Source organism: Anser brachyrhynchus (assembly GCF_964034855.1).
Source record: "Anser brachyrhynchus genome assembly, chromosome: 12".
Classification (NCBI taxonomy): Eukaryota; Metazoa; Chordata; class Aves; order Anseriformes; family Anatidae; genus Anser; species Anser brachyrhynchus.
The window spans coordinates 17,215,184-17,240,566 of NC_137707.1; the positions used below are offsets into that span (position 1 = coordinate 17,215,184).

The 25,383-nt window shown below is 36.1% G+C and overlaps 1 protein-coding gene and 1 long non-coding RNA gene across 14 annotated transcripts in view; one reads left to right on the forward strand and one right to left on the reverse strand.

The window, feature by feature from the left end:
* Positions 1-369: 369 nt before the first annotated feature.
* LOC308176765 lies at positions 370-13,963 on the reverse strand. Of its 3 annotated transcripts, XR_013938591.1 has the most exons (5): positions 13,836-13,963; positions 13,289-13,424; positions 11,794-11,873; positions 11,432-11,542; positions 370-983 (listed from the first exon to the last, which is right to left on the reverse strand). It is a non-coding gene; the product is annotated as an uncharacterized lncRNA (long non-coding RNA). The 3 variants fall into 3 exon arrangements; XR_013938590.1 differs by lacking the exon at positions 11,794-11,873; XR_013938592.1 differs by lacking the exon at positions 11,794-11,873 and having other exon boundaries at positions 13,289-13,464.
* Positions 13,964-14,079: 116 nt separating this feature from the next.
* The window catches only part of LOC308176757 (uncharacterized protein), a 320,082-nt gene continuing 308,778 nt past the window's right edge, over positions 14,080-25,383 (forward strand). For 7 of the 11 annotated variants that reach the window (XM_080552910.1, XM_080552906.1, XM_080552913.1 and 4 more), the window contains exons 1-4: positions 14,600-14,722; positions 15,388-15,454; positions 23,793-23,864; positions 24,786-24,915. In XM_080552910.1, the coding sequence (XP_080409036.1) occupies positions 14,627-14,722; positions 15,388-15,454; positions 23,793-23,864; positions 24,786-24,915 (365 nt within the window). In that variant the 5' untranslated portion in view covers positions 14,600-14,626. The other 4 variants (XM_080552905.1, XM_080552909.1, XM_080552911.1 and 1 more) reach the window with 4 other exon arrangements.

A 25,383-nucleotide genomic window follows, 5' to 3' on the forward strand; every position in this document is an offset into this window, starting at 1 on the left:
GCATAAAAATTAAGTCAGACTCACAAAAACTCATTGATTTCCTCTGGATAAAACCCATCTGTCCAAACTAATTTAGAAGCTTTTTGAAGCCGTAAAGTTAGTCATGCAACACTGAGGTCATTATGGACATCCTGTACTGTAGGAACTCTAGTGTAATTTTAAGAAGGTAATTTTGTTATATTTACTGTATTTAAATACAGTGCTACTTTTAAGGAACAAAAGCCTTACTGTGTAACTGTATTGAAAGTAAACCAGAAGCTGTGAAAAGTGAGATCTGTTCTTTTCCTTGTGATTAATGCACCTTTCTGCCAAAATTGAAACTTCTTAACTGAGCTCATTTAATACAAAGTAAACGAATTCTGCTCTTTGGATTTGATCCGCTGGCTAAGCTCTATAGATAAGGGTCTAACAGTGAATAGCTTTCATTCTAAACAAAGGATGTTTTGATAGAAAGGTCAGAGCTAAGGTCTTTTATATTGTGATAACAGGAAAGGGAAATGACATATTAATGGCAATTCATGCCATGGTGGTCTGCTGAACATGGTGGATCCAAAAGAAAAAAAAGTCTGCAGTGGTATTTTTTTAAGGACATCAGTTTTTAATCGGTCTTATTTTGAATGACAATTTCTTTCATTGCAGTTGGCAAGACAGAGATGCCAAAATGTACAACACTGCTACCGCAGGGAAGACTGAAAAAAAATTGTGTGTATTGATCTGGATTCTGCCCTCGAACATTTTGCTACCAGACAGAATATTAAACAGGCTTAGCCCCCGTGAGTCACACTTGTAACAAATGGTGATCTGTGGCTAATTTTTATAACGCGATAGACCTTAATTACATGCTGAATCACTTGAATAGGACAAATACATTTAAATGAAGAGGTTCTCACTGCAGTTCTGGACACATGCAACATGTTGTGTGCTTTTTGTGCAGTGCTTGTGAAGCTGGGAACAGAATTTGTCATAATGGAAGCTTCATAGATCTACAATAAAAAATAGAGTGAGTTTTAGAACATTAAAAATAAGTAGATATTGTGCAGTTGCAGGACTAATTCTACCACAGAAATCTTTATTCTTTATTCTTTATTATCTCATACAAAATGATGTGATCAGGCTAGGCAGTCACTGCAGTGAAGATACTTGAAATGCTTATTCCACTCCCCTTCCCACCCACCCTTAGGGCAGGCTGCTTTATCTAGAGCCAGCTGATGTTATCTATAATGCCAGCAACTTCTTACATATCCACATTGAATCAAACAATTTCATGACATGGTATGATAGTGTACATTCCCATGTTACCTAATGAAGGCTGGACTGAACAGCATTTCTTTTATGTTTGGTAGAGTATCAACACAGAAAACAGCAGTATCAAGTATTCAAGGAAAGTGTAGGATGACAGCAGAATAGTACATTTTTCCTGTTGGTGTCTCACATCTCCAAAGAGAAGACTTCCCCTTGCCTTCTTCCTTTGCTTCCCCCTTGAGATGCATTCCCTGGTAGTCAGTCAGTTTGCATGTCAGGCAGCAACTGCCGAATTGGCAACATTAGCAAAAGATGCTATCCCTTGCTACTACATCCAAGCTCTGTAAGCTGCACTCTCCACTTCTAAACTAGCACGGCACAAATAATGCCATTATACTTGCATGTAAGGCCTGTCAAGCACTCTGATGACACCAGATAACTCTGAAAAGCATCACATAGAAAAGATACCAGAAAGCAAACAACCCCCGCCTCGCTCACATTTGCTATTTTAACAACCTCCCACCCCCAGACAGAAGATTAGAACCAATCTCATCACTTGCAAAGTGGGTTGTTGCATGCCATCTCTGGAAAATCTTTGAGATTTCATGAGACAACCTTAGAAATGCTTTGTCATGACCTCTGGGAACAGTTTTGGGAAAGAGCTCTTTTTAAATAATAATAATAATAATTAATAATAATAAATCAGCTGGACACAACTGGTTTAATCTCCAGTTAAAGGAAATGCAGGAACTCTAAAAATTTTTCTTACTCAGGAGACAATCTGTGCACCTCTAAGCCATGTACTGTGACAATAGTTACATACCTGAGGTACACACAAGGTTGTTACATGCCATTAGGGAAACAGCGGCAGAAATTCAATTCAAATAATTAAATCCTACTTTCAGTACTTAGAATATCCCTTTGTCAAGTGTCTGTTCCCTTGGCTTACTGCTGTACCATTCCTGCAGGGAGTGAAAATATGGGACCTAGAACCAGTAAGCCTTTTCTGAATCTTGATGGATTCTCAGCTCAAACTTTAGTCATGAGGGACCAGATGTCTCCACATCTCCTGGCTTCCCAGTTAATAATTATCAGAGATCTCAAATAGCTGCTGCTACTGCCTGCTCACACAACCCTCCAGCTATTCCTCTTGTTAAAGAAAATCACTTAAAATGATATTCCTTAGTATCATTCCCTACTATAATTCCTGCTCTTTTCCCATAAAATCTGTTGTCTCCTTCAGTCTTTGTTAATATATCCTGCAATGTTGTGAAAAAACTTATTTCAAATGGTTCTTACTTGATTAGCCAAATACTATTATTTTACGGAAGTGTGATTGTAACATAGATGTTTGTCTTTTTATTCAATGACACTAAATGCATTTTGCTAGCATTTTGATTTAGAGAAAGCTTTTAAATATGAAAAATCTAAATACTAGTGAAGTATATGCTAAGTGAATAAGCTTGATATCACTTTGAAATATATCTATATTTTTAATTATAAAATAATAAACAGCTCTTTATGAGACAGTTAAATTTTGTCAGATTTTAATGTAGTCATGGAATGAAAACAGTTTCCCATTTTGCAGTCCAAGATACCAAGCTGTAGTAATTTCTTTCAAAATCAGAATTCTTCCTTTTAATAGGCAGCTATTTAAGTGCCATAGGAACAAGGCAGTAGTGTTTTCTAAAATGTTTTAGGAATCCTCTGGATTTTTTTCAGCTCTCATTACAGATATGTAACTTAGCTCCTGAATTTGACCAGTCATGCTACAAAAAAATAAACCTGATATGCAGTTTTTTACCACTGCCAGCTAAGTTCATGGAAGTAAGTGAAACTGCATTTATTTACTCCATAAAAACATTAAGAGAACCATATACGCAGGAAACATGATTTGAGACATTACTTGATTGTGAAATAACTCCTTAAAAAACTGCCACAATTGCAAATGATTGTGCGGCTATCGTTGACATGAAAGATGAGATTGTTGTGAAAGTCAGTGCATATGTGCACGCAGCACTTTTACATCTGCATTCAAGAAGAAGGCATAGCCACCTTTTGAAACCACACTGCTCTTGACTGAGCTACTAATTGTACAAGACTGATTTGGATCAATATGCTTAAATGATGGACAATTTGTTCTCCCAGGGTCCCCAGTTCACTCCGTAAACTGGGAAGAGAACAAGCAGAGCCCAAGGGATATGTAAATAATATTCTGCTACATAAAAGGGTGAACTTCATTCTCAGAGCTGACCCTGTCACTGAGGGAGAGTATTGCAATCTTCACTCATCAAATCACTACATAAGCATGAACTAAGCAGGATTTTCTTTAGCAGGCTTTTCCTCTAGCAAGGATACCAGTCTTAATCTTTGTCATTTAGCAAAAATAAATCCTGGAAATTAAAAAAAATAAATAAAAATCCAGCAGTAAAATTAATAATGAATTAGTAATGTGCTTTCAGCAAATCTGTCAATAAATGGCAATATTTTTACTGAATAACGAAAAAAAGGTGAGTTCGTATACCCCATCTTATTTTTCCCGATATCACAGTTTTTATAGCACTCTCTTTGAGGGGATGGTTCATCATAAAACAGGGGAACACATTCAAACAATAGAGTTGTTCCTTATATTCTCCAAAAAGAGTATTCTTATGCAGGTTCCACTTAAAAAATGCATCTGTCACATCGTATGAAACATTTTACATCTGTCACATCGTATGAAACATTTTACATGACCTCCGTTGTCTTATCTCATAGTCCTAATGTTTCCTAAGACATAACTGTGATATAAGAAGGTACTACTGTCTCTGCTATAGTGAGAGGGAATTAAAGTACAAAGTGGCTATGTGAATTGGCAAAATCACAAAAGAGGCCTATGGGGGAGCAGGAAATTGAATACCAGCCTTGTAGCTTAACCAGTGTGTCAGCCTTCTCTTTGAAAAGAATAAATGGTCCTGGAACTACTGAATGGTTATTGAAATCAATATGCAAAGAATAAAATAAATGTTTACTGATAGTTTTTGCAATATTTTTTCCCTAAACTAATGTTTATATACTAAACTGATATACTTTCAAATGACATAAATAAGTAGATAATCAAGCAGAAAAAGCAAAAGTTTTTAGAACTATAGTAATCTGAAAAGATCCATGTAAGTCATAGTGATCTCACATATTGCATTTATAAATCTATGTAATTCAGATGTGGGTATATATTAGTATATATATATTCTATTCCATTAGAGTTGTCATTCCTCCCTTCCTCCCTTGTGAATTTTTTTAAAGCTACTTTCTGTCAAAGCAAGATATGTCAGATAAAACAGGCTTCAGATTTTTGTATGTCTTAATGACAAAATAAGCCTTGTTGTTTCATGGTACTTAATACTTCATCCATATCTTACATAACCGTATTTATTAGTCTTCATCACCTAATTAATTTCTATTTTTGATTGATAGGATTATAGCAATTAAAAAGTACTGAGGGTTTTTAGAAGCAGATTCAGTATCAAATATCTTCCCAGTTATAAATTACAAATGTACACACTTCCAAATATAGCTTGTTCTTCAGGATCTTAATTTAACAACTTTATTTTAGTACATCATGGTTCTGAAATGCCAAGACTGAAACAAAAATCAAGAGGCCAGAACACGACATATTTCTGTATGACATTCAATGCTAATTATTAGCTACATCCAGGAGGTCTAGAGCTGTTATAATACTGAAGTCATTAGCCTGACTGTTTATAACCTATTATTTAACTACAGCATAGCATTAAAGAGTCAGCTAGCTACATTTGCTACTCAGGGAGAGACATTTATCACCAAACAGAAATTCTATACACTGTGGTTTTCTTGACATTTTGCTCAGCTGTTCCCTATACATTTGGAAAACATGATTACTAAAATGCCTGTTAAATTCAATATAAAGTTGAATGAATTAGAGAAATATGCTTTACGAAGAATTGTACTTAGCAGAGATGAGCCTATGTCCTAACATTAATATTCATGCTCAGAATGAAAGAGAATTTAGCAATAGATGGCTTCCTACTAAGTGAAATGGCTTAAAACAAAACAAAAGAAAAAAAAAACTTTTCCTTACTGTGGTTAGAACTAGTTACAATGTAACTTTATGGATAAAATCTGAAATACTGATAGATAAAATTTGGTCTTCTGTGCAATAAAAACATACTGAAACTTCATTGGAATTTCATCTTCCTCTCTGTCTTTGGGCCATTTCTCATCCTGTTAATTTCAGACAATGATAGCCCCATAGTGATTTTCAATTGACATTTAAAGAACTTTTTTTCCATTGCAATGCCACACCGTTCAATCCATACATTATTATGCTTCTGAGAATTTGTTTACTTAAATCTTACTGTTTAAATGCTCTTCAAAATAATTTCCATCTTTCTGAATTAATTTGTTCTATTCTGACAGCTTTCAGACATGAATTTATCCGAAAAGTTTATAATATGTCATAATTTAGTGTTGGAAATTGAGGATGAAATTCCTACTGGGGCAGAACCTTTTGAGTGTTGCAAAATACCGGTAACTTTTGTAGCCACGTTCATTTGACATCAAGAAAAAGGAAGAAAGATTGCAAGTTGGAATAATTAGTATTGGAAACTAATCTTCACATTGAACTCTAATGGAAATGAATGGGTGAGCATTGAGAGAGACTTTTAATCATCACTTTTATAAATAGGGAGCTTTTTATCAATGCCTCTTAAACTCTTTATTATTTTTTTCTTTACAGACATTTTTTTTAAGCCTTCCAAGTGGTTCTTCTAACTAGAGCATTAGACAGTTTACGCACACAGACAAAATCTAAAATCTTTGAAGAAATAACTAGAAGGAAAAAGATGATACCTAGTACAATGCATTAAACTCACTGTAACCTTCAGAAAAAAAAAATATATATATATATGCAGTGGACATCACCCGAGTCCAGTTATCATGAATAAGCTAGTACTCCCTGGAGTTAAACTCATGACTCTTTAAAGAACTTTAGCAAACTGCTATAATAAACATACATCTTCTCTGAATTAGGTTTATAATCAAAATTTTGTGAACCTTAGAGCTCCGTAAAAAGTTCACTTCAATGAAGAGTCACTTTGATAGAAGGTAAGAAGAATATGATAAACCCTTGATAATTTAATTACTTTGAGAACATACCAATTTGGATAACTTAAAAGTTCATATTGCTGCACCTTGGTGGTAGCTATACAACCAGGTATTAATGAGATATTCCATTAAATTATATTTTATCTTAAAACGTTAACACATCATACCAGAAACTTGACAGCTTAACTGTTAATATATAGATCTACACAGAGTGAGAATTTAACACTAAAGATTTAACACCTTTAACACACACAAAAAAGGAAGCATCAGAGCTTTTAGAAATGTATGTAAATTTTATGCTAGTCATTCTCATTGTAAGGTACACAATCTTTAATGTACAAAAATTTCAATTTACAGGAAAACTTAGGTCCTTCTGTTAGCAGGACCATTGTTAGGGCAGTGGTTACTTTTTTTTTCCTTCTGTGCCATTTATCTCATTGTAATAAAACAGTCCTTCCTCCCCTACAGATCAACATTGATATCATATCACTGGTAATAGAAGCAACTTCTGAAGCATATGGAAGATCAGTATAATCGAAAATCAATGATCTAAACTGAGGCTGGTTGTTCTATAATGTGGTTTATGTAATTTGATAATGCCAATCCTAATGGAGTTAAATATAATCCATTGAAATTTCAGGATGCAAGGGTCAATAGGGAGTGCAATGCCTCACTTCCCAGCAATTACCACTTATTACTGGGGCAGTGCTTTTGCTTTGCTGTTCTGCTTGCCTCGATAAATAATATTTGGAGACCCTGCAGCTGCAGTCAATAGAGTACAGTTTTATTGTCACAGCTTCATAGTCAGATCAATACCAACTCTTCTGAGACACAGGAGAGAACTACCACACACCAGTCTAATGAAACTATGTGTTTTTATGATTCTGAAATTATACATTTTATTCATTGCTCATGCTTAATGTCACTGTTGCTTTTAATAGGGCCCCTTTCACTAAACTTTTATGTGCCCTTCACATGACATTTATGTGTACAAAGAAAGGGAATTTGTGTTCTGAAAATGAGTTATAGTGAACCAAAATTGCAAACATTTCCTGATTTTTTTCTTGATGTTGGCTTCAGTTACAAGATTTCCTAACATTACTCTTGCAGAGTTTGAGAATAAACTAGAAAACAAGCAAAGTGCCTAAGTGGAACTCACGCTGCAGTTTAAAATCCATTAAAGGACACTGTAAGCTTCATTATGTTAGGAGTGTGACTCATGGCCTCAAAACAAAAACTGATTTAAAACAATATGGATTTTAAAATATGTCCAAAATGATACCTGATTTTTTATGAAATTTTATATGTAACAGCTAGCTCTGAAAACACTGGCTTCAGAAGCTGGCTATGCAACTCTAGAAGAAGCTTAAATGATTTAGAGGAAGTTCCATCAAAAGGAGCTGGGTTCAATTCAGGAAGCGCATTTAAGATGTAAATTAAATTCTCTTAGTGACGTGAGTAAGTGTCAGGGAATGTGAGCTAGTGGAGAGGGTTCTGACTTAAATCCAGAAGGCATTGCTCATGAACTCACATGGGAGTATGTGAATATTTCTCTGCTTTTTACATGGGACACAGATTATCCTACTATGCTTTCTAAATAGACGTTAAGAAATTATTATAGACAAGACTTATAATGATCAAAGAGGTTCTGGAGGTATCACAAGAAAATTACAGTCCTTCTAGGTTAATGACAAATAACATACAGAAATATTCAATACAAAAGAAAAGGTGTGGAAAATATCTTTACATTGCAGCTCTTTTCACTAGCATTTGCTTTTAAATTCATGACCATTATGCCACATTTTCCAGGAAGTACAGTATATCATGGAAGCAATTTTCTTTACAATTATTTTTTCAACTATTACTTGCATTTTTTGCACCTCATGCCAGTGATGATTTGTCACAGGATTACAGAAATAAGGTGATCAGTCATTTCCATAGGGTTAACATAGACGTGCTTTTAATGAATACTTTGGGAACACTGAAAGCTCAATTTTTGCTGATGGTAAAAAATCCCACAAGATGCATAGACACTGAAAGTCTGTTCAATGATTTAAAGTCAGGTAAAAAAGGTGAGGATGGATTTCAACATCTTTTTAAAACAGAGACCCTCTTTCCAACACCTTCAGGAGGTAGTTTTCCTTTGCAGTAGCGTAAATATTTATAACACTCACTGCCACCTGCACAATCTTCCCCATAAACTGATATGCTCTCATAACTACTGGTAATGAAACGTGTTTTACACTACAAGTCTTTGGCAATGTGTCTATGCAGTGCAGACATTATCAAAACAAGAGCACTAGCAAGCTTAGTACTGCGGCACAGCTATTGGCTATTTTAAGGTGTTTTCTTTCCCAGACAGACATCTCACATGCAAATATGTATGCATACAAAACTACAGGAAGCAGTATTGTCTAGAAGATAGGGCAGAGTCTTGGGATTCATAAGACTGAGTTCTATTCCCAACTTTTCTTCTGATTTGCCAGCAATTTTTTTAGTACTTATTTTATCTTTTTGTAATTCAAGTTATTACTTGTGAAATGGAATACTGATAGCTCATTCTTTTAAATGCTTTTAAATGAATTAATGAAAAATGGCATGTATGAAACAAACACCGAATAATGTATTTATATTTGTATGTATCTAGGATTTTAAATAACCAGTTTGGAGTAGACAATATGTGGAGTTACCTCAGTGTAGAATAACCATGGTCATTTGCTTAAGGACACCCAGAATATCATAGATATTGAAGAAAAATTACTTAACTCATTCAGCTACTATTTGAGGCAGCTAATTATTTTAAGGCATCTGGAATAAATATGAATTTGAAGAACAATATCAAAGCAGAAAACTAGTTTATTAGATTTCTTAATTTCATACTTTTTTTCTAGAAGTTACCGTTTTTTAAAGTTGCGGCTAAGATCCAAAATTATCTTTACAAAATACAAGTGGCCTTTGTTGGTTTATTAGTCATCATCCAGCTTTATATAGTTTCAGCATTTTTGTAATACAATAAGTAAGATAAAATTCCAGGTTTGCAATAAATTTTTGGCAGAACAGATATTTACCTTTATATTAAAAAAAAAAAAAAGCAGCAAGTAGTTATGTACAATGAGAAAAGTATCTGGATAAAGAACTTGCAATAATAAAATTTGATCAAAAGCTCACTGAAGACAATAGAATTCTATTCCACTGATTACAATGGCTATTGGATAGGATTGCAAACGGTAAAATTAAGGCATCCATCCAATGAAGCACTTAAACACAAGAGTAGACTTGCTTAAATCTCATTGAAAACACCTTTTTTGATTCCAGCTGGATTATTTGCAGGGTGAGAAATGACTCAGTATAAGGAGGGGTAACAGTATATGGCCTCTGGAGCCATATACCTAGAGCAGATCTTTGTGTCATGGAATGCAGAGTCTGATGTATCCACATCTTTAAATAGTCATAGAGGCTACTTTAGCCTATCTGAAATATGGTTGATGAAACGTTGCCAATCTGAAGAATGGGGTAAGTCTCATAGCATGCCATCCCTGCTGTCACAGAAGGAGCCTGATCATTATGCTACTCCATGTACAAGACGTAGCTGTTCCAGGCCTTCCACTAGGATATTAGCTTTTGCTGCTGAGTTTGCTGGATCATTTGGACAGATGAAAATGTGTGTGTTTTATAATGAAAGACAACAGAAAAAATTAAAGAAGGAACTTTTCCCATGAACAGAGTTTTTGACCAGCTTTGTACTTTATTTCTTCTCTGAGAATATGATAGGGGAGTTTTGTGTGATAGAACAAGTTGTGTTTTAGCAAAACTGCACATGACAGCAGGAGGGAGGCTATTATTTAGACCATCATTAGTAAAGATGAACAAGAAGACACAGTATATTCCTACATAAAAATAATGCATACTGTAAAAATTGAGGCCAAGATTAGGATATTGCTTTAAATATAAAATACCCCAAGTTTCAAAGTATATACCAGTGTAAATCCACTCCTTGGTTATCAACAAAGTACATGCAATATGTATAGATAGTAGAGTCGTGTAGTATTTTCTCTTTAAACTGCCATATATATGCATTGATTATTCAGTGAAAGCAGGACAGCTAGAAAAGCTGTGCTCTGCCAATCCTTTTATCCCTGACATGTAAAACTTCAAGGCAGAAGAAACATGAAAAGAACAGACTTATACGTTAATTGTTGAGAAAAATAGAATACAATGGCAAAAAAGATACATTTTAGTGGTTTTTAATGAATCACAGAGCAAATGAAATTACTTTTGCATATGGAAACATTCTGTTGTACCAATATTTATCCAAACACAGATATTTTTAGGTGGAGAAATACTCATGTATTTTACAATGAAATGTTATTGAAAATGACTATACCTTGGGAAATGAATGGGATCTTATATTGTCACTGAACATATTGAAAAGGACTAAAGACCATAAGTTAACTCCTTATGGTTCTCATTTGAAATGTGTCAAAGCATCACTAGAACTAGATAATTCATTACAATCCAGTGCAGTTAAGCACCTCATAAAGTTAATATTCAACACTTGTATTTACAGCACTTTCACTTAAGTAGGTTTTTAGGCATGTTGTTTTAACCAAACTAGTGTTGACACAATTATTTCATTTTGCCTTGTGTCAGTATCAGATAATCATATTTTTCTTTATTGAATGCTTTCCCAAAGTCAGCACAATTACTCTTGTTATAGCACAATAGAACAACAACTGAAACACACCATTCCCACTAGGGAGGACGTGGCATAAATGAAAGAACCAGAACTTTCAGTACTCTTTCTTAGTCTTCCAAGAAATGTCTCCCTTCCACTTTATAAAAAGTCATAGTACGGGACTGGGGCAGAATTCCTTTTTTCATCAAAGTTATACAAATTCTCTTTTAATGTATAAGGGATCTACAGATTTTTCCATGCTTTTCATAAGAAATAGCAGAAAACAGGCTGCAGTTTTCATCTTCCTTACCCATGCACTTCCTTACCCATTCGCTGAAGAGGAGAAAATGCAGTTATACCACTACTTGTGTAAATTATTTGCTATTGTCTTACCTTTGTCTCCGCAAGTGAAATTATTTTGACAATGAAGTGATATATGAGTTGCCTGGTCATGTTTCTTAGCTATTCCACAGATTCCTACTGAAGTCCACTTAATTGTTTTGCCTTTAAAATTGGAAAATAAATAAATAAACATCCTTGTTAAAACAAGCAATAGTTCTGACCTTGATATCTTTATAATGTAAACACACCAGAAAAAATTGTATCTTTTGATTTTTATAAAACTCACACAAGCTTAGTTTGGATGCAACAGTAGAAATAGTAAAGTGTTAGTGTTATTGCAGTAAACATGGTGACAGTAAAAATACATGGCAAAGTTTGTAGTAAGAAGGAATTTCTTTTAATACAATACTCACATTTTTTAAAACTACCCTGTTGTTTTCAACTGCATCAGTTGGTCTTTTCTAAGAAAAGATATTGCCACTCCTTAAAAATCCTATTGTGAAAAATTAATAATAATAGTGACAAAGTATATTTAAAATGCTTCTATCTAGGATTGTGTAAAATTATGATATCAAGGAAGAAATAGAATGAAAATAGCATTCATAGTCCATTGCAATTATTGCTCAAAACCACAATTACATATGATTTGAGTGTGTGCTGTTATACTAGTTCTGGAATTAATTCACGCATTGGTTGTTTTATGTATGCTTTCTGATTCTGTTCAGTGTCACAAAATATATTGAAAACTCTTAACACCTTTTAAAACTCGATTCACTTCTGATGCAATAACAGAGATTGGTCCAATAAAGTAGAACGAAAATCCATTTGTGAACCTTTTCGCTGAAGTATATTAAAAAAAATCTCCGGTTATTTGAGCTTACCTTATAAAATGTTTACATGCCATTAAATAGTACTAACATCTCCTGTGTAAATTAAATGGGCTGTGATGTTCCCCGTGTCCTAAAGAGCAGTAGTACTTGTGCCTATAAAAATACCTTCATGTAATAAATCAAATGCTCTGCTCCTAAAACTGGAATTATAAAAATAAAAGGACACAATCCCTGCCTAATTAGCTTGTCTGTGCATGCACTGCAAACACAAGTATGTTTTAACTTCAGCAGTATCTACATTTCAGCATATTTTAAGAACTAGTACCTGGTGTGGGAGGAAGAGTTTACTTTTCTGGATAATTTTGAATTATTTCTTTTCTTTTTTTTTTTTTTCTTTTTAAATGCATGTGGTAGTTTGTTAAAGATTTTCCCATCTATATAAAAGATAATGGGTAGAACTGTTTGACGGTATAAAAGTCTGACACACAACAGTCCAAATTCAGAGGGAAGACAGGCAGTGAACTAAGTTGATCCTTTTCATGCTCACTTAAAATATTTGCTTTCATCCATTTGCTGATATGTAAGCAGAAGGCAGCCTAACCTGGCATGAGGGCAGGTAGAGATGTAAAGTTGAACTAGAAAGCTTTTTTCTCAGGTTTCATGTTTCTGCATGCTGTTGGTTTCTTTCCTTGTTACATTCCTCTCCACTGAACCTTTTGCAAATAATGTTTGCCAACATGAGAATTTGCCAAATTTCCCTGCTTCCATTTACTTTTACTTTTGGAAATATTTTTGGCTTCAGTTGTATAGGCAAGTAGTATCTTTAGATAAGCCTATTCTACAAGGAATAACGTGTGTTGTAGTGGCTGAGAGGAGCTCCTCTGAGACATTTTATCTGCTAGAGTCACTATCTGTCTATTGCAGAACTGAGTGCTACTGAAATTTAGCCGAAAGAGTTACTCCAGCAAGGAAAAGTTTTTTTATCATGCATATTTTTTACATTATAATTTGATATTAATCAAATCAATATACAGTAGTTACTATAAATAAATGACACTCATTCTTGCATTATTCTTACCTAGACTGATCCTTAAATGAGTATTTATTGACTATTCCTCCACAAGTTGTATTATCTGAGGTTAAACCGTTCCCATCTGTGCTAACAGTTGGTATAACAAATTGCTGTGGAGGCCGCAGAAGTGCTCTCCCATTTCCTTGAAGATGAGTGCACAAGACAAGTGCTTAGTTACAAAGCTGGTTTATATTCAAATGCAAGAAAAATAAATGCTTTAAAGATACAAAAAGATTGAAAACAAATCTCCCCTCTGCCCTCTAAGACTGCAGAATGGTTCCTTTTCTCCATCCTGTTTTCAAGTCCCACAACTCCAGTGCTATCAGGGTTTATAACAATCTCTGAGGAGTTCTCTCCAGATCCCTAGAACCTCATCTTCTTTCCGCCATCCACCCCCTCAGCTTGCCTGGGAGCATGGTCCCTCTTGGCTTCCTGCCCACACCCCTGCTGCCCAGCCACCCCAGGACCCTCATGCCTCACCCACACCAGCCAGCACCACTGAGGTGCCCAGAGCCCAGCACACTGCCTGGGCACCGCCCCAAGCTGCTCTCACCTTTCCACAGAATTCACAGGCCTTAAGTGTTTACTTTCTTGTTTCCACAGGACTTGCAACAAATTACAGTAAAACAGAGGCAGAATGAACACTTCTGCCACCATGCTTGGCAAAGGTGATGATGAACGACATTTTTGTGTGCTGTTTTACTGACAATGCTAGTGAGGCTGTTTTGTGGTCAAACACCACCACGCTGCTTCTTGGCCACCTTGTTTTCCTGAAGGTCTTGAAGCCACAGGTGAGAGGCAGCCCCACTGAGCCTCAGGTGCAGAGGAGTGTGTCACACCTGCCACTAGGCTCTCTGTCAGGCATCTTGCTGCCTCCCTGCCTGCCATGAGGCAGTCCCACCATGTGGCAGCCAGCGTTGTCTCCCTGCTGTGGCAGGTATGATGCTGAGCCTGTTTTCTTCCCAGTGAGGTTTCTGTTTTAAGGGGCTTAGAGGCAGCTACCATGGGGGTGGCATGTGAGGGGGCCCCTCCCCTAGCTTTGCCCTTTCTTGGTGGGAAAGCTGGTGCGCTGCACCAAGGCCTGCTGCTTTTGGATGACATGGTGGTGCCCCATGTCCCATGGCTGCTTGTGAGGTGCAAGATGGCAACCAGGCCTAGCTCAGAACTCGCAAAGGAGGAAGCCTGAGGGAGCAGGTGGGAGGAACCTTCCAGAACTGTGCCAGCCTGTGGTTTTCCTTCAGGCCATGGCAAGGAGAGCAGCTGCAGCTTTTTGATGTGCTGACACTCTCATCCCTCTGTATTTTGTACCTGTCGAGCAGTCTCTCCTCACTGAGGTGTGGTGGCATGGCCTGTGGGGATCCTGTGGTGGGGCATGAGGGGCAGGTGTGGGTCAGTGCATTGTGGTCTGGTGCCATCCTGTCAGCACGCCGTCCCCACCAGGTGAGGCACGGTGTCGGCCCCATGCTGCTCCCGCTGCTGCACCTGGGGTCTTCGGTGTGGAAATTCAAGGAGAGGATCCAATGTGGGGATCAAATGGGCACTATTGTTCGACAAGCGCTAGGTGAAAGTAGCTGGTTTGTTGCTGTTTTAAATCCATCATTTTGTTTTTTGTTCCATATGGATGTAAATATTGTGGGATGTGTGTGTTGCTGTTTACTTCTATCCCTCAAAGCATCTGTTGTGGCAGGTGGTTGATTTTTTTTTTCTTTGTTTTGCTTTGCTTTGTTTGGTTTTGTTTTTAAACCAGGTTGGTGTGAGATTGTGAATGGTGTTTGGAGGTCTGCGGTAACTTGTTTTCACAGTGACAAGTGGCTTTTTTTTACTGCCAGCTGGGTTTGAAGTTCTGGTTAATTCTGTGAAGCCCTTTTCCCAAAACAGGGCACCAGAACACAGCTGTATGCTCTGCAAATTTAACCTGCGTTTTTTTCTGTAAAAGGTACTGTTAATAATACACATGAAAAAATTAATTTATAGCTGTAAATTAATATAGGGCTAGAACAGAAAGCATGAGGTTTTGATATCTTTCACCTGTAAAAAAAAACACACTAATTTCACCAGCAGCGAGTACAAATTCACTCATCAGTACACTGTGCTTATCTTTGCAGGTCGGTGTTAGGCCTCAAGGAGCCTGCCAAGTGCTTGTCTGTGCTGACCTCGACCTGCCTGTGAGGGGTGAGCAGTGGAGAGGTTGCAGGCAGGCTGGGAGAGGGGAAAGACCAGGCCGCCTGGCAGCACCTCATGGCTGGCTGCATTCACTGTGCTGTGTAACTTTAGCACGTTATTTAATTGAGCCTTTGGAAGGGAGTGGGAGAAATGCTGTGGTTATGTGGGAAGTGGTTCTCACAGCGTGGCAGAGCTCTGAATTAAATGATGTTTTCAAATAGACCTGAGAGGAACATTGCTCTCCTCAAAAATAATTCAGTTCCTTTGGCTTGGAAGTTGTTAGCTGGGAAAAGGGGAGATGGGGTCTTAACTGCTGAGGTAACTTCAGGACCACTTTCTTCTTGTCTGCTCTGCTTGCCCTGATGCATGTGCCTGTGATAAGCACAGCTGGTGGAAGGCATTAATTATTGAATTTCACATGTGAAACCCATGCCTTGAGCGACCTGTATAGCAGAAAATGGAGGAATTAGCATGTAGAATAAACACAGGAGATGTTCAAGAGGTGGAGCTGAGGCAGAGGCATGACTGCATAGCGAGTGGCAGCTGGGTACCTGACAGCCACGCCAGGCTCTGGCAGTGCACCCTGGTTGCCATGCCCCTGCGGACAGCTGGTCTATGGCCGTACATCTGGATATGACTGGATATGCATGCTTGATCATTTTCATGACTTGCTATGTGATGCTTTAAATGTGATTCTTGGTTAAGTTATGTGGCCCGGTGCTGAGTGGTAGCTACAGTCTCTCCTGCACATTTTCTGTCGGAGTGAGGGTGAATATTTGTGTTGAATTATAGATGAAATGTTATTAGCCAGTTCATTTCTAGTTCACTGTAGGAAACCTGAGATGTCATCAAAATTATATTTCTTAATAGGGAGCCATAGAGTATTTTCAGTCAGTTTTAATTTTAATGTTACTGAAAAACCTGACCTATCTGCTATAGAAAATTATAATATCGTATCACTGGATGGATTGTGGGAATGTGCATCAATGCATGGATCACAATTATTTTAATTCCATAACATTATCTGTAACAGATATATGATTATAATAACACAATTCTATTTAACGCAGTCTGTAAAAATACATTGATTTTATAGCTCCCCAAACTGATTACATTAATATCTGTGCATAATTAGTTTACACATTACTAAATTACTGACAGATTAAAAGTGAAATAGTGCAGTTCATACATAGCCGCATAACTGCCAGAAAGGAAATTAATATGGATTCAAATGGTCCTTGGAGACCCGCGCTGAAATAGCAGAAATCTATAAAGACTGCTTGCATTAGGAAATTTCTATCACCAACATGTTTGTGGTTGATGCTTTGCTAAGTCTGCTAATATGGGTAAAATTTAGTACAGGAAATGATGTTTGAATGATGCTTTTACTGTTACCAGCTCAAGAATGTGTTTATTAAAAAGTAAATTCCTGACTTAAATGGCAATTACATTGGATGTGAATATGAATTTTTAAATACTTTTCTAAGTGTTCATATCAAAGTGGCAGCAGCGTAAAGTAGCTAGTACTTAAGATGCATTTGAAAATTATGTTGATTTTAGATACCATAAAAATTGAGAACTTGCCCTCAGTCCTTTCTCCTCAGGCCAAACGCACATTGGAAATAAGACTGTATCAAAACTTGATCTGTTTATAGAATGTCACATGCTTCCAAATTTCTGTCATAAGATGAATTTTAACATAAATATATAAAACAACTCTACATACAATCCATTGGCCTTCTACAGGCTTTTATTCACTGGATATATCTTGATGAAGATTGGGCTACTTGACTACCAGTCCAAGCTGTTGCTGTGGAAAGAAAAATTCTAAAAGGAATTGGTTACTGTTTGAATGGGTTGCTTTCTTTAAAATTAAACGTGTTATACATTAGTAGTGGGAACAAACTTGTCAATCTTGATCCTAATTCTTGGATATTTCATATTTGGCATATGGTATTTTTACTGTCAGCTTAACACAAAAATCAAGCTCTGAAGAAAAGATGTATCTGTGCTTGCCACTGATGAGAAAATCAATATAGTATTCTGTTGTGGGTAAAAAGTGGGAGGAAGGGAGAAGGGCTACTACCTACCTTGTTCTGAGATGCTTCAAATAGTAACATAGTAAAGAGAGGGGCATTTCACAGGACACGATAAACCAAAGTTGAAGTGACATCCGCTAAGGTATCAACAGATTTTATTGTGGGTTTGTTAATCTCTTTGGCTTGAATGGTAACAAATATGTGGATGTGCTAAATGGGGATGATGTGTAGGTTTGAGATTTCACATGGAATTGCCTTGACATCACTCTCTAGGATGAGATAGGTTTCTCATTTAAGCTAATAACAATTTTAACATCATTATCCAAGTAGTCACTTGGACTCATTAGAATTGTATTTATGATCGCAGAATGAGTACTTTAAATTCACGAGTCTGTGCTGGAATTAATCACATGTACATGCCAATTTACTTTCTGGATCTGGAATTAAGATGGATCTGTGTGAAACACGACGATTTTGTTTGTAAGTGGTTTTTTTTTTTTTTTGGTAAATGTTTCCTTCAGTTATAACTTATGCCCTGAGATGCCATATGGGAGGTCTGCCAGACTTCATGTAGACCATATGAAATGCATTTGGCAGTCCTGTTGTATATTACTGCTGGCTCGTGTGACTAGCCGGACTATCATGAAGTGCCTCACTTCTTGCCAGGCAATGGGAGCTACTGTTGCACTTATGGTCACACTGGGCTTGTGTAGAAAGCATTAGCTAACGTTTCTCGGAGGAAGCATGGACTTGAACATAGGTTTAGAAAACACAAAGATCTGGAACTAGGTTTTTAGGATTAGGGAGCTATAAAGAGGCAGAGTGAAGATGGATGAACTGTACTTTTAAGCGTGTGTCCCTGCATTTGTACTTCTTCATAGAAGCTGTAATTGCTAGTTATTAAATATATTTGCATGGTATTTCAAGTGGGATGAGATAAACAATTTTACAACTGTTATAGGTTCCTTGTTTTAGGCAGTATTTTGAAGCACCCATAATGCTTAATATGGTCTAGATATAGTTCTAGATCACTCCTTTGTGATCACTCTATATGTTATGTTTGGTATGTTTTTCAAAGTTCCTTTGCTTTTAGTGATATGGGGCTACAGGAATTGCTTTTTTGGAAAATAAAATGTTTTAACATATATTACATATTTTAGTAGTAGGTGTAGTGAAATGGGAGACAGGATAAGATTAGTAGATAGAATTGCTTATTAACTTATCTGTCTAAGGCTCTATAGGTCTGGAAGTTACAACTTTTGTACTAAGAACAAAGTTCTAAGAAGAACGTATGTGAAACAAATCAAATACATTGTTTTACACTTTTTATTATGAGTTTTATGCTGCTAAAGCAGAGTTAAGATTGCTTAGAAGCTGGTCACAAGGCTGTTTCTGTTTAATGAGGTATGTGAGTGTTGGAAGAATTGTGAAACATTAGACTGCAGTTTCCATAGATGTTAATTTGATGTTTTTATTGTAATATTCTCTTCACTTGTCTATATCAAACAAGGCTTTGTAGCTAAGTACTTATTTTGTTTGAGAATTTCATTTGCTTCAATACATCCCCATTTTCATATAGGCTCTTGCTGTTCTCCATGTAAAGCTCCCCTCATTCAGATAGTTTGAGTGTTATTTTGTCAGTTCTACTGGTTTCTTCACAAGCCTTACAACTCGTTGTGAGGTTGAATTGTTTGTTTGTTTTTCTTTTTCTTTTCTCCTCGAAAGCTTCAGGAAACTTAATATTGTGAAAGATGAGTTTCTCGCAATAAGAGGGCAAACTGACTTGGCAAATCAGTATCTTATTAAGGTTGCAAAGCTTTCCCAGGTGAGATTACATTGTTTAATACTCTCCTGGATAGCTCAGACTTCCAATTATATAAGTTGCACAATCTTGAAAAGTATGTAAGGGTTAGCAGTTTGATCAATAGTGGAACAATGCATGGACTGAAAAAGTATGCACATTTGAAATGCATATGTGAATTGCACACAGCATTGAGGTGCAGTAGTACATGTTGCTAATCTCTTTCGGAGAGAAGCTTTCCTCCTTTGGAGATGAGCAGCTAAAGATGATTGCACATTAGAGATCAGTGCTGTTTTTTCTGTCTGATAGTTCTAACCATATAGCTACACCAAATTCCCACGATGAGTAATCAAGTCTAGTTGCTTTGAGGACACAGGCTTAGTTGTGGAGAAATGTGATTTCTATATCCAGAGATGGATTTTATCTTGTTTACCTATACTGAACAGCTCTCTGATCAACTTGTTACATCAGTGTCACCTTGCACTGGTTAATGTAATTGAAAAGACAAGTTTATGTATAATACAGAGCTCTGAAAAGTTGGGTGGAGATAGAGGTAGAACTTCACGCTGTTTCATGAGAGCTTCTTTCATAAAGAGTAGGAGATCTTGATTCTTGTTAAATTGCCACTGGCAATTGTTCCCAATTTGACACAGTTATTTTGAAATATTTCTTTACTACTGACAGTGAGATTGGTTTCCTTTTAGCCATTGTGTTGTTTTTTGTTTTTTTTTTTTTGGTCTTCTAAAAGCTGCATTTGTTGATATCTTCCCAGCTGCCCTGAATTTAAAACTATTGTGCCTGTATCACCACTTGCCCTGCAAGGTTCAGTTTTAGGTATGCTTTTTCAAATGGGTGAATTCAAAGAGCTAGAAAGGAACATTGGTATTTTGCTGAGTTTCCCTGGGTAAGTGCACATGTAGTGCACTGGGTAGTTTGGGGCTGGGTTTGGAAGCTTTTTTCTTTTTTTTTTTTTTCTTTTCTCTTAAACCATACTGTTTGAAAAGAAGTGAAGTTGGGAGTTGGGAGATACTATTTGAAATGTGAATATCCATATTATTTTCTTTCAGCAGTATCTTAGTGTTTTCTTCACAGATCCAAGTTTAAAAAGTGTGAAAAGTTAGCAAGATAAGAACGTTTCTTCACTGTTATTAAGCTATTTTGGGAGAAAGCTATTGTATGGAAGAGCCTTAATGTGAAGGTGTTAAGCAGGTGCAAAGTTGTTGTCATGAGATGAGAAGTATTTAAGGTTTTGTTTGTCTTCTATACTGGATGTGAGCAGAAGCAAAGAATATAGTTACAATGTTCAATGCTCTCTAATTAGACACTGCCTGAATAACCTGTGTGTGAAGAGTTTTCCAAGGGGAGGTCAGAGGAGATTATTTTTGTTTGCATGCTAAACAGAAGTTCATTTTCATAAGGAAAGGATATAAGTGTAATGGTCAGTTGTGTAACAAGGACAGTGTTCGCTTGGTTGGTTTTAAGGTGGGTTATGAACTGTTGATGTTAAAGTGAAAATAAATTCAATACAAAGGAATAAAATAACCTAGTGTTAGGGAACTACTACTTAGACCATGTTTTCCTAACCTATTTTAGGAAACTGGTTATCTTTATTTTTTTCCTTCTAGTTATGCTGCAAAGAACAATTGTTTGGTATTTACAGGTTTCTTTTTCTTTTGGCTTGAAAAGGTGTACATCAGTGATTTCCCAGTCTCTTCAAAGGATAATCTAAGGCAAGGGACAGAATAGCTCTTAAAATAAATGAATAAATAAAAGTTGTGCTTTCTTTAAGTTTTTATTACTTCATATGATCTTCAGAATAGTCAGAGTGGTTTCTGACTTCTGAGGTATAAGTGTAGAATTTTCTTGTCTTATCAAAAGTAGTTATTCTTTACATGATAGTTTCATCATTTTTTTTTTGTATGTTAGGGAAGGAGGGCTTTGAATTGGAGAACTATTAAGATATTATGCAGTGTTGTAAGGATGGAATTTTGAGATCCATTGGATGGAATTTGTAGATCCATTTTTATTTTAAAACAATTTGTGAAGGGGCTGAGCGTTGAATACCAGGAAATTATTACTATTTATTTATTTATTTATTTATTTAGATTCTTCAAAGGAGACACGGAAGGTGACAATAGTAAAATACATGTGGCTCAAGGGTTAGCCATTGGCAAAGCTTTGACTTTAATAAGATTTCATAAATTTCAGTATGAATGGATTACTGGATTGCCTGGAAATATTGTGTAGTTATATACAAGAATAAATGTGCAGTAGGGGAATTGACACACGCACGCATAAACAAATGAATTGATAGTTTGTGTTACTTATTTTGATTGTGTGTGAAATGAAGGAGGGGGATATTTTTCTTCAAAAAATTAAGGTAGAAGTGTGCAAACATTGCATGAGATGGTCTGCATAGGTATTAACAGCTGTTTGGCAAACAGAAGAAGCAAGTTTGCAGCCTAAGTAACAAACTGCATAGACATAGCCCACTATGAAGCGTTGCTTGTGTCGTCATCTTATGTTTCCTGGAATCAGAACCACATTAAAAATGTATGTATTTTTAATATGCTGTAAATCTCATTATTGCACTGAAATTAACTCAGGTACTTTTTTACGTCAGCTTCTACTTAGCCACATTTGTAGTAGCGCTTTCAAATGTATAGCTGACTTGCATGAGTTTCTGCATGGAAATGAGCAAACGTGAATAGTTGTACTTTTTTTTTTTTCTTTCCTCAGAAATGTAGTTAAACGTTGTTGTGGGTTCAGACTAGTTCTCCTAATTATGCTGTATATGCATCAGTAAACAGCATGGAGATGCAAAACATAATTTTAAAGGGAACTAATTATGTTTTGAATCCAAAGCACATCACAAAAATTATTTGAATGTTTTCAAGAAGAATGAAAATCCTACAAGCTGCTCTGGTTCTGCTAAATCCCTAGCCCTCTGAAACCAAGAAAATGAATATTCAATATTTTTCCATTTGAGTCTCTTGACATGCTATCGATTCACTTTATTTTCCCAACAATTTTCTGACAGATTTCCCAATGTGGATTACTTACGTGCTTTGATATTCATTTTGTGACTGCCTTTGAAAAGCCCATCAAAATTAGAGCTGCAGCAAGCTGCTCACTAGAGCAACAAAGTAGTGAACAAGGCCCTTGGATTCCTGCATTCACTACTGCTAGTGTGTGCAATGTACTATTTTCACTACCCAATATACCAAGTATAACCTAAAAGTAGAAAATTTTAAAGAGGTAGGAATTAAATTCTGCTTAATTGACTCCTGACAACACTACTGAAAGTAGTTTAATATCCTGACAGGCAATCTTCCATGTTTTATCTCTGCATGGTATATTTCAGATGATGTTTAGTCTGTACATTTTATGTACATTTTAGGTACATAAAAGATGCATGAGAAAATTAGTAGAATTTCAGGTAATAAGAATGATATTAAAAGTAATGCAAGATTCAAAAATAGCCCAAATCTGCAAGAACTAATGATAAATCAATTGCTTGTAGAATCTCTGTGTTTAGGAGATGGCTTTCTCAAATATATTTGTTTTTCCTCAGCAGCTGGTCTGAACAACCTAGTAAAGTGACAGTCATTGAAGGGCTCAGGGTACATTTTTGTTTCACTTTGTAAACATACACACATGTAAGACATTTAATAATAATACAAGAGGTTTGGAAATACAACCCTTCTCACCCTGGGGTTAAGAGGAAGAAAGCGTGGTCTAGACAGAATTTGAGAGTCCCTGTTCCCTTCTCACAAAGTCTAAACCTTTTTTGCTGCTGTGGACTGGACTGGCCCTTATCCGTAGTTGGCGTCCTCGTTCTGCTAACAGATCTTTTTCATGTGAAAGTAGGTCTTTCACTGGCTTACATGGTTAGACCTTGAAAGGTGCAGAAGCATATAAATTCTTGAAATTTTTGAAGCTAGCCTGTTCTTGGCTTTTTACTGATGCTGGGGGAGGAGAAGAAGGTTGACCTCAGCAAGTATGGTATCCTTGTAAATGTCTGTCTTGACTTTTCTGCTAGTGGAGATGATTAGGTTTCTTATAACGAAGACCTGAGTAGTTACATGGTTCTTTCTGCTTTGGATTCAAATACGATGGCTTTGCACCAAGAGAATTCAGGCTCCTATCTGCTGGACCCAACCTTATTGGTTGCTAGAATCATCCCCTTACCCAAGAAATCTGGAAACAAGTGATGCGGTTAAATTGTTAATTTTTTCACTCTTCAGTGGGGCCTGGTCAAATAGTATAACTCCGTAACAACTGACAGTGCTTGAATTATTATTATTATTTTTTTTCCATCTGCATGAGTTCATAAACCTTTAACAGTTTCTTTAATATGAGATTAGCCTGGTATGTTCCACAGCATTTTGGTTGGTTGCATAAATAAATGCAAACTGTTGTGATAAAGAAACTTGAGACTAATTCTACTTTATTTATATATACATATAAATATATTATATATTTTTTTCTTTTTATTTTTTTCCAGATCTGGTTTGTGTTTATGAAAATACAGGGGAAAAAAAAGATGCTGTGAAAGTGAAGAACATATTGTTAAGAAGTAAGCAAAGCTATAAGTTATACACTGAATTTGTAGTATCTTAACAACCACATCAAACCACTGTGCCTAAAGTTAGAGAGTAGTCCACGGTTCTGGGTATGCACATTAAAGGAACACCATTTCAAGTATGAATCAAGGTTTAACACCTGCATCACTGTACTATTTAAAAAGAAAAAGTGTTTGAACAGTCTTTATGCATGTTTTAACCTGAGGCCTAAATAATATTAAGTAGTTCTGTTTCATCCTGATTGAAGGCTTCTTAAGCTTAGTTTGTGAGCACGTTTGTTTTTATTTATTTTTAAAATCTGTTCCTAGGTAGTTTCTTCAATTTTTGAACCAAATTGACTGAAGCAAAGCAGGTCTTTGAAACGTGCTAATTACCTTTAATCTTCTTTATAAAGACAGGAGTTTCCAAACTTGGTTAATTCAAATTATTACCTTGGTAATATCCAAGCACCAAACACTAGTGTCATTATTGAGAGTTTTGCTTTACATGTAACCAGGATCACAGTTATGCTTAGGTGAAGTTCAGTTCCCAAGATACCATGATGATCTCTATTTAGCATTCTAATTCATGAATTCAAATCTTGGAAGGATTAGTTTAGCAACAGACATTTAGCTTCTTGTCTATAAAAAAAAGATACAGTTATTAAATTGGGAAAAGGGGAAGACCAGTGGGAATTTAAGGAGGGGAAGCAAATCCCTTAGGATTGATATTTCATTTTGAAATTAGAATACAGTTGTTGTTTTTTCTGAAGAAATATACTGTGACATAGGTCCAATTTGCAGTTTCTTGACTAGTTTATTTATTAAATTAAGTGATTATTTTTCTTGAAGATCCTTGAAACATTTCCTTAAGAATGATTTAAATAGACCAATATGTTTGTTCTTATGCTAACAAAACCTTTTCCTTATTCACAGTGAGAATTTCCTGGCAGGCAGTCCTTCGAGGTCATTTTAATTTTCCAGACATCTTCATCAGCTGTTATAAACCGATAGCAGTTATTACTTGGAAATGGAAATTATTGAAAACGTATAGAGAAATTCCAAGGTATGTGGCAGTCTCACATTTTTTTGACATAGAGTTGACTTCTTTGGGCAGTCATGCTGGCTGTATGTGAGAGTGTGTGTGTCCATCCCTAACAACTTTTTTGTGTTTGGTTATTCTGTAGTAAATTTGATGGAGAGTTAGAAATCTTAAAGATATTTCTGTTCTGTAGATCCTAGGAAAATACAGTGGTTAGAAGAAGAAGCCATTACTGCAGTGAGGAGAAAGGTATAATGTAATCTCAGACTTAATGAGGAATCAGGGAAGGCATGTGAGCTATCAAACTTAGGGCACAACTCTGCAGGAAAGAAGCTTCATTAGTTTTGCTTCCCCAGAAACTGTTTTGGAGTCATGTTTACCTAGATAAAAAGTCTTATTACTGTGGGAGGTAAGTAGGTACTGTGTGAGAAAATAGGTAACCACTGCATCAATCACTAGGATCTGCTGTATTCCTACAGTGGGAAATGCAGC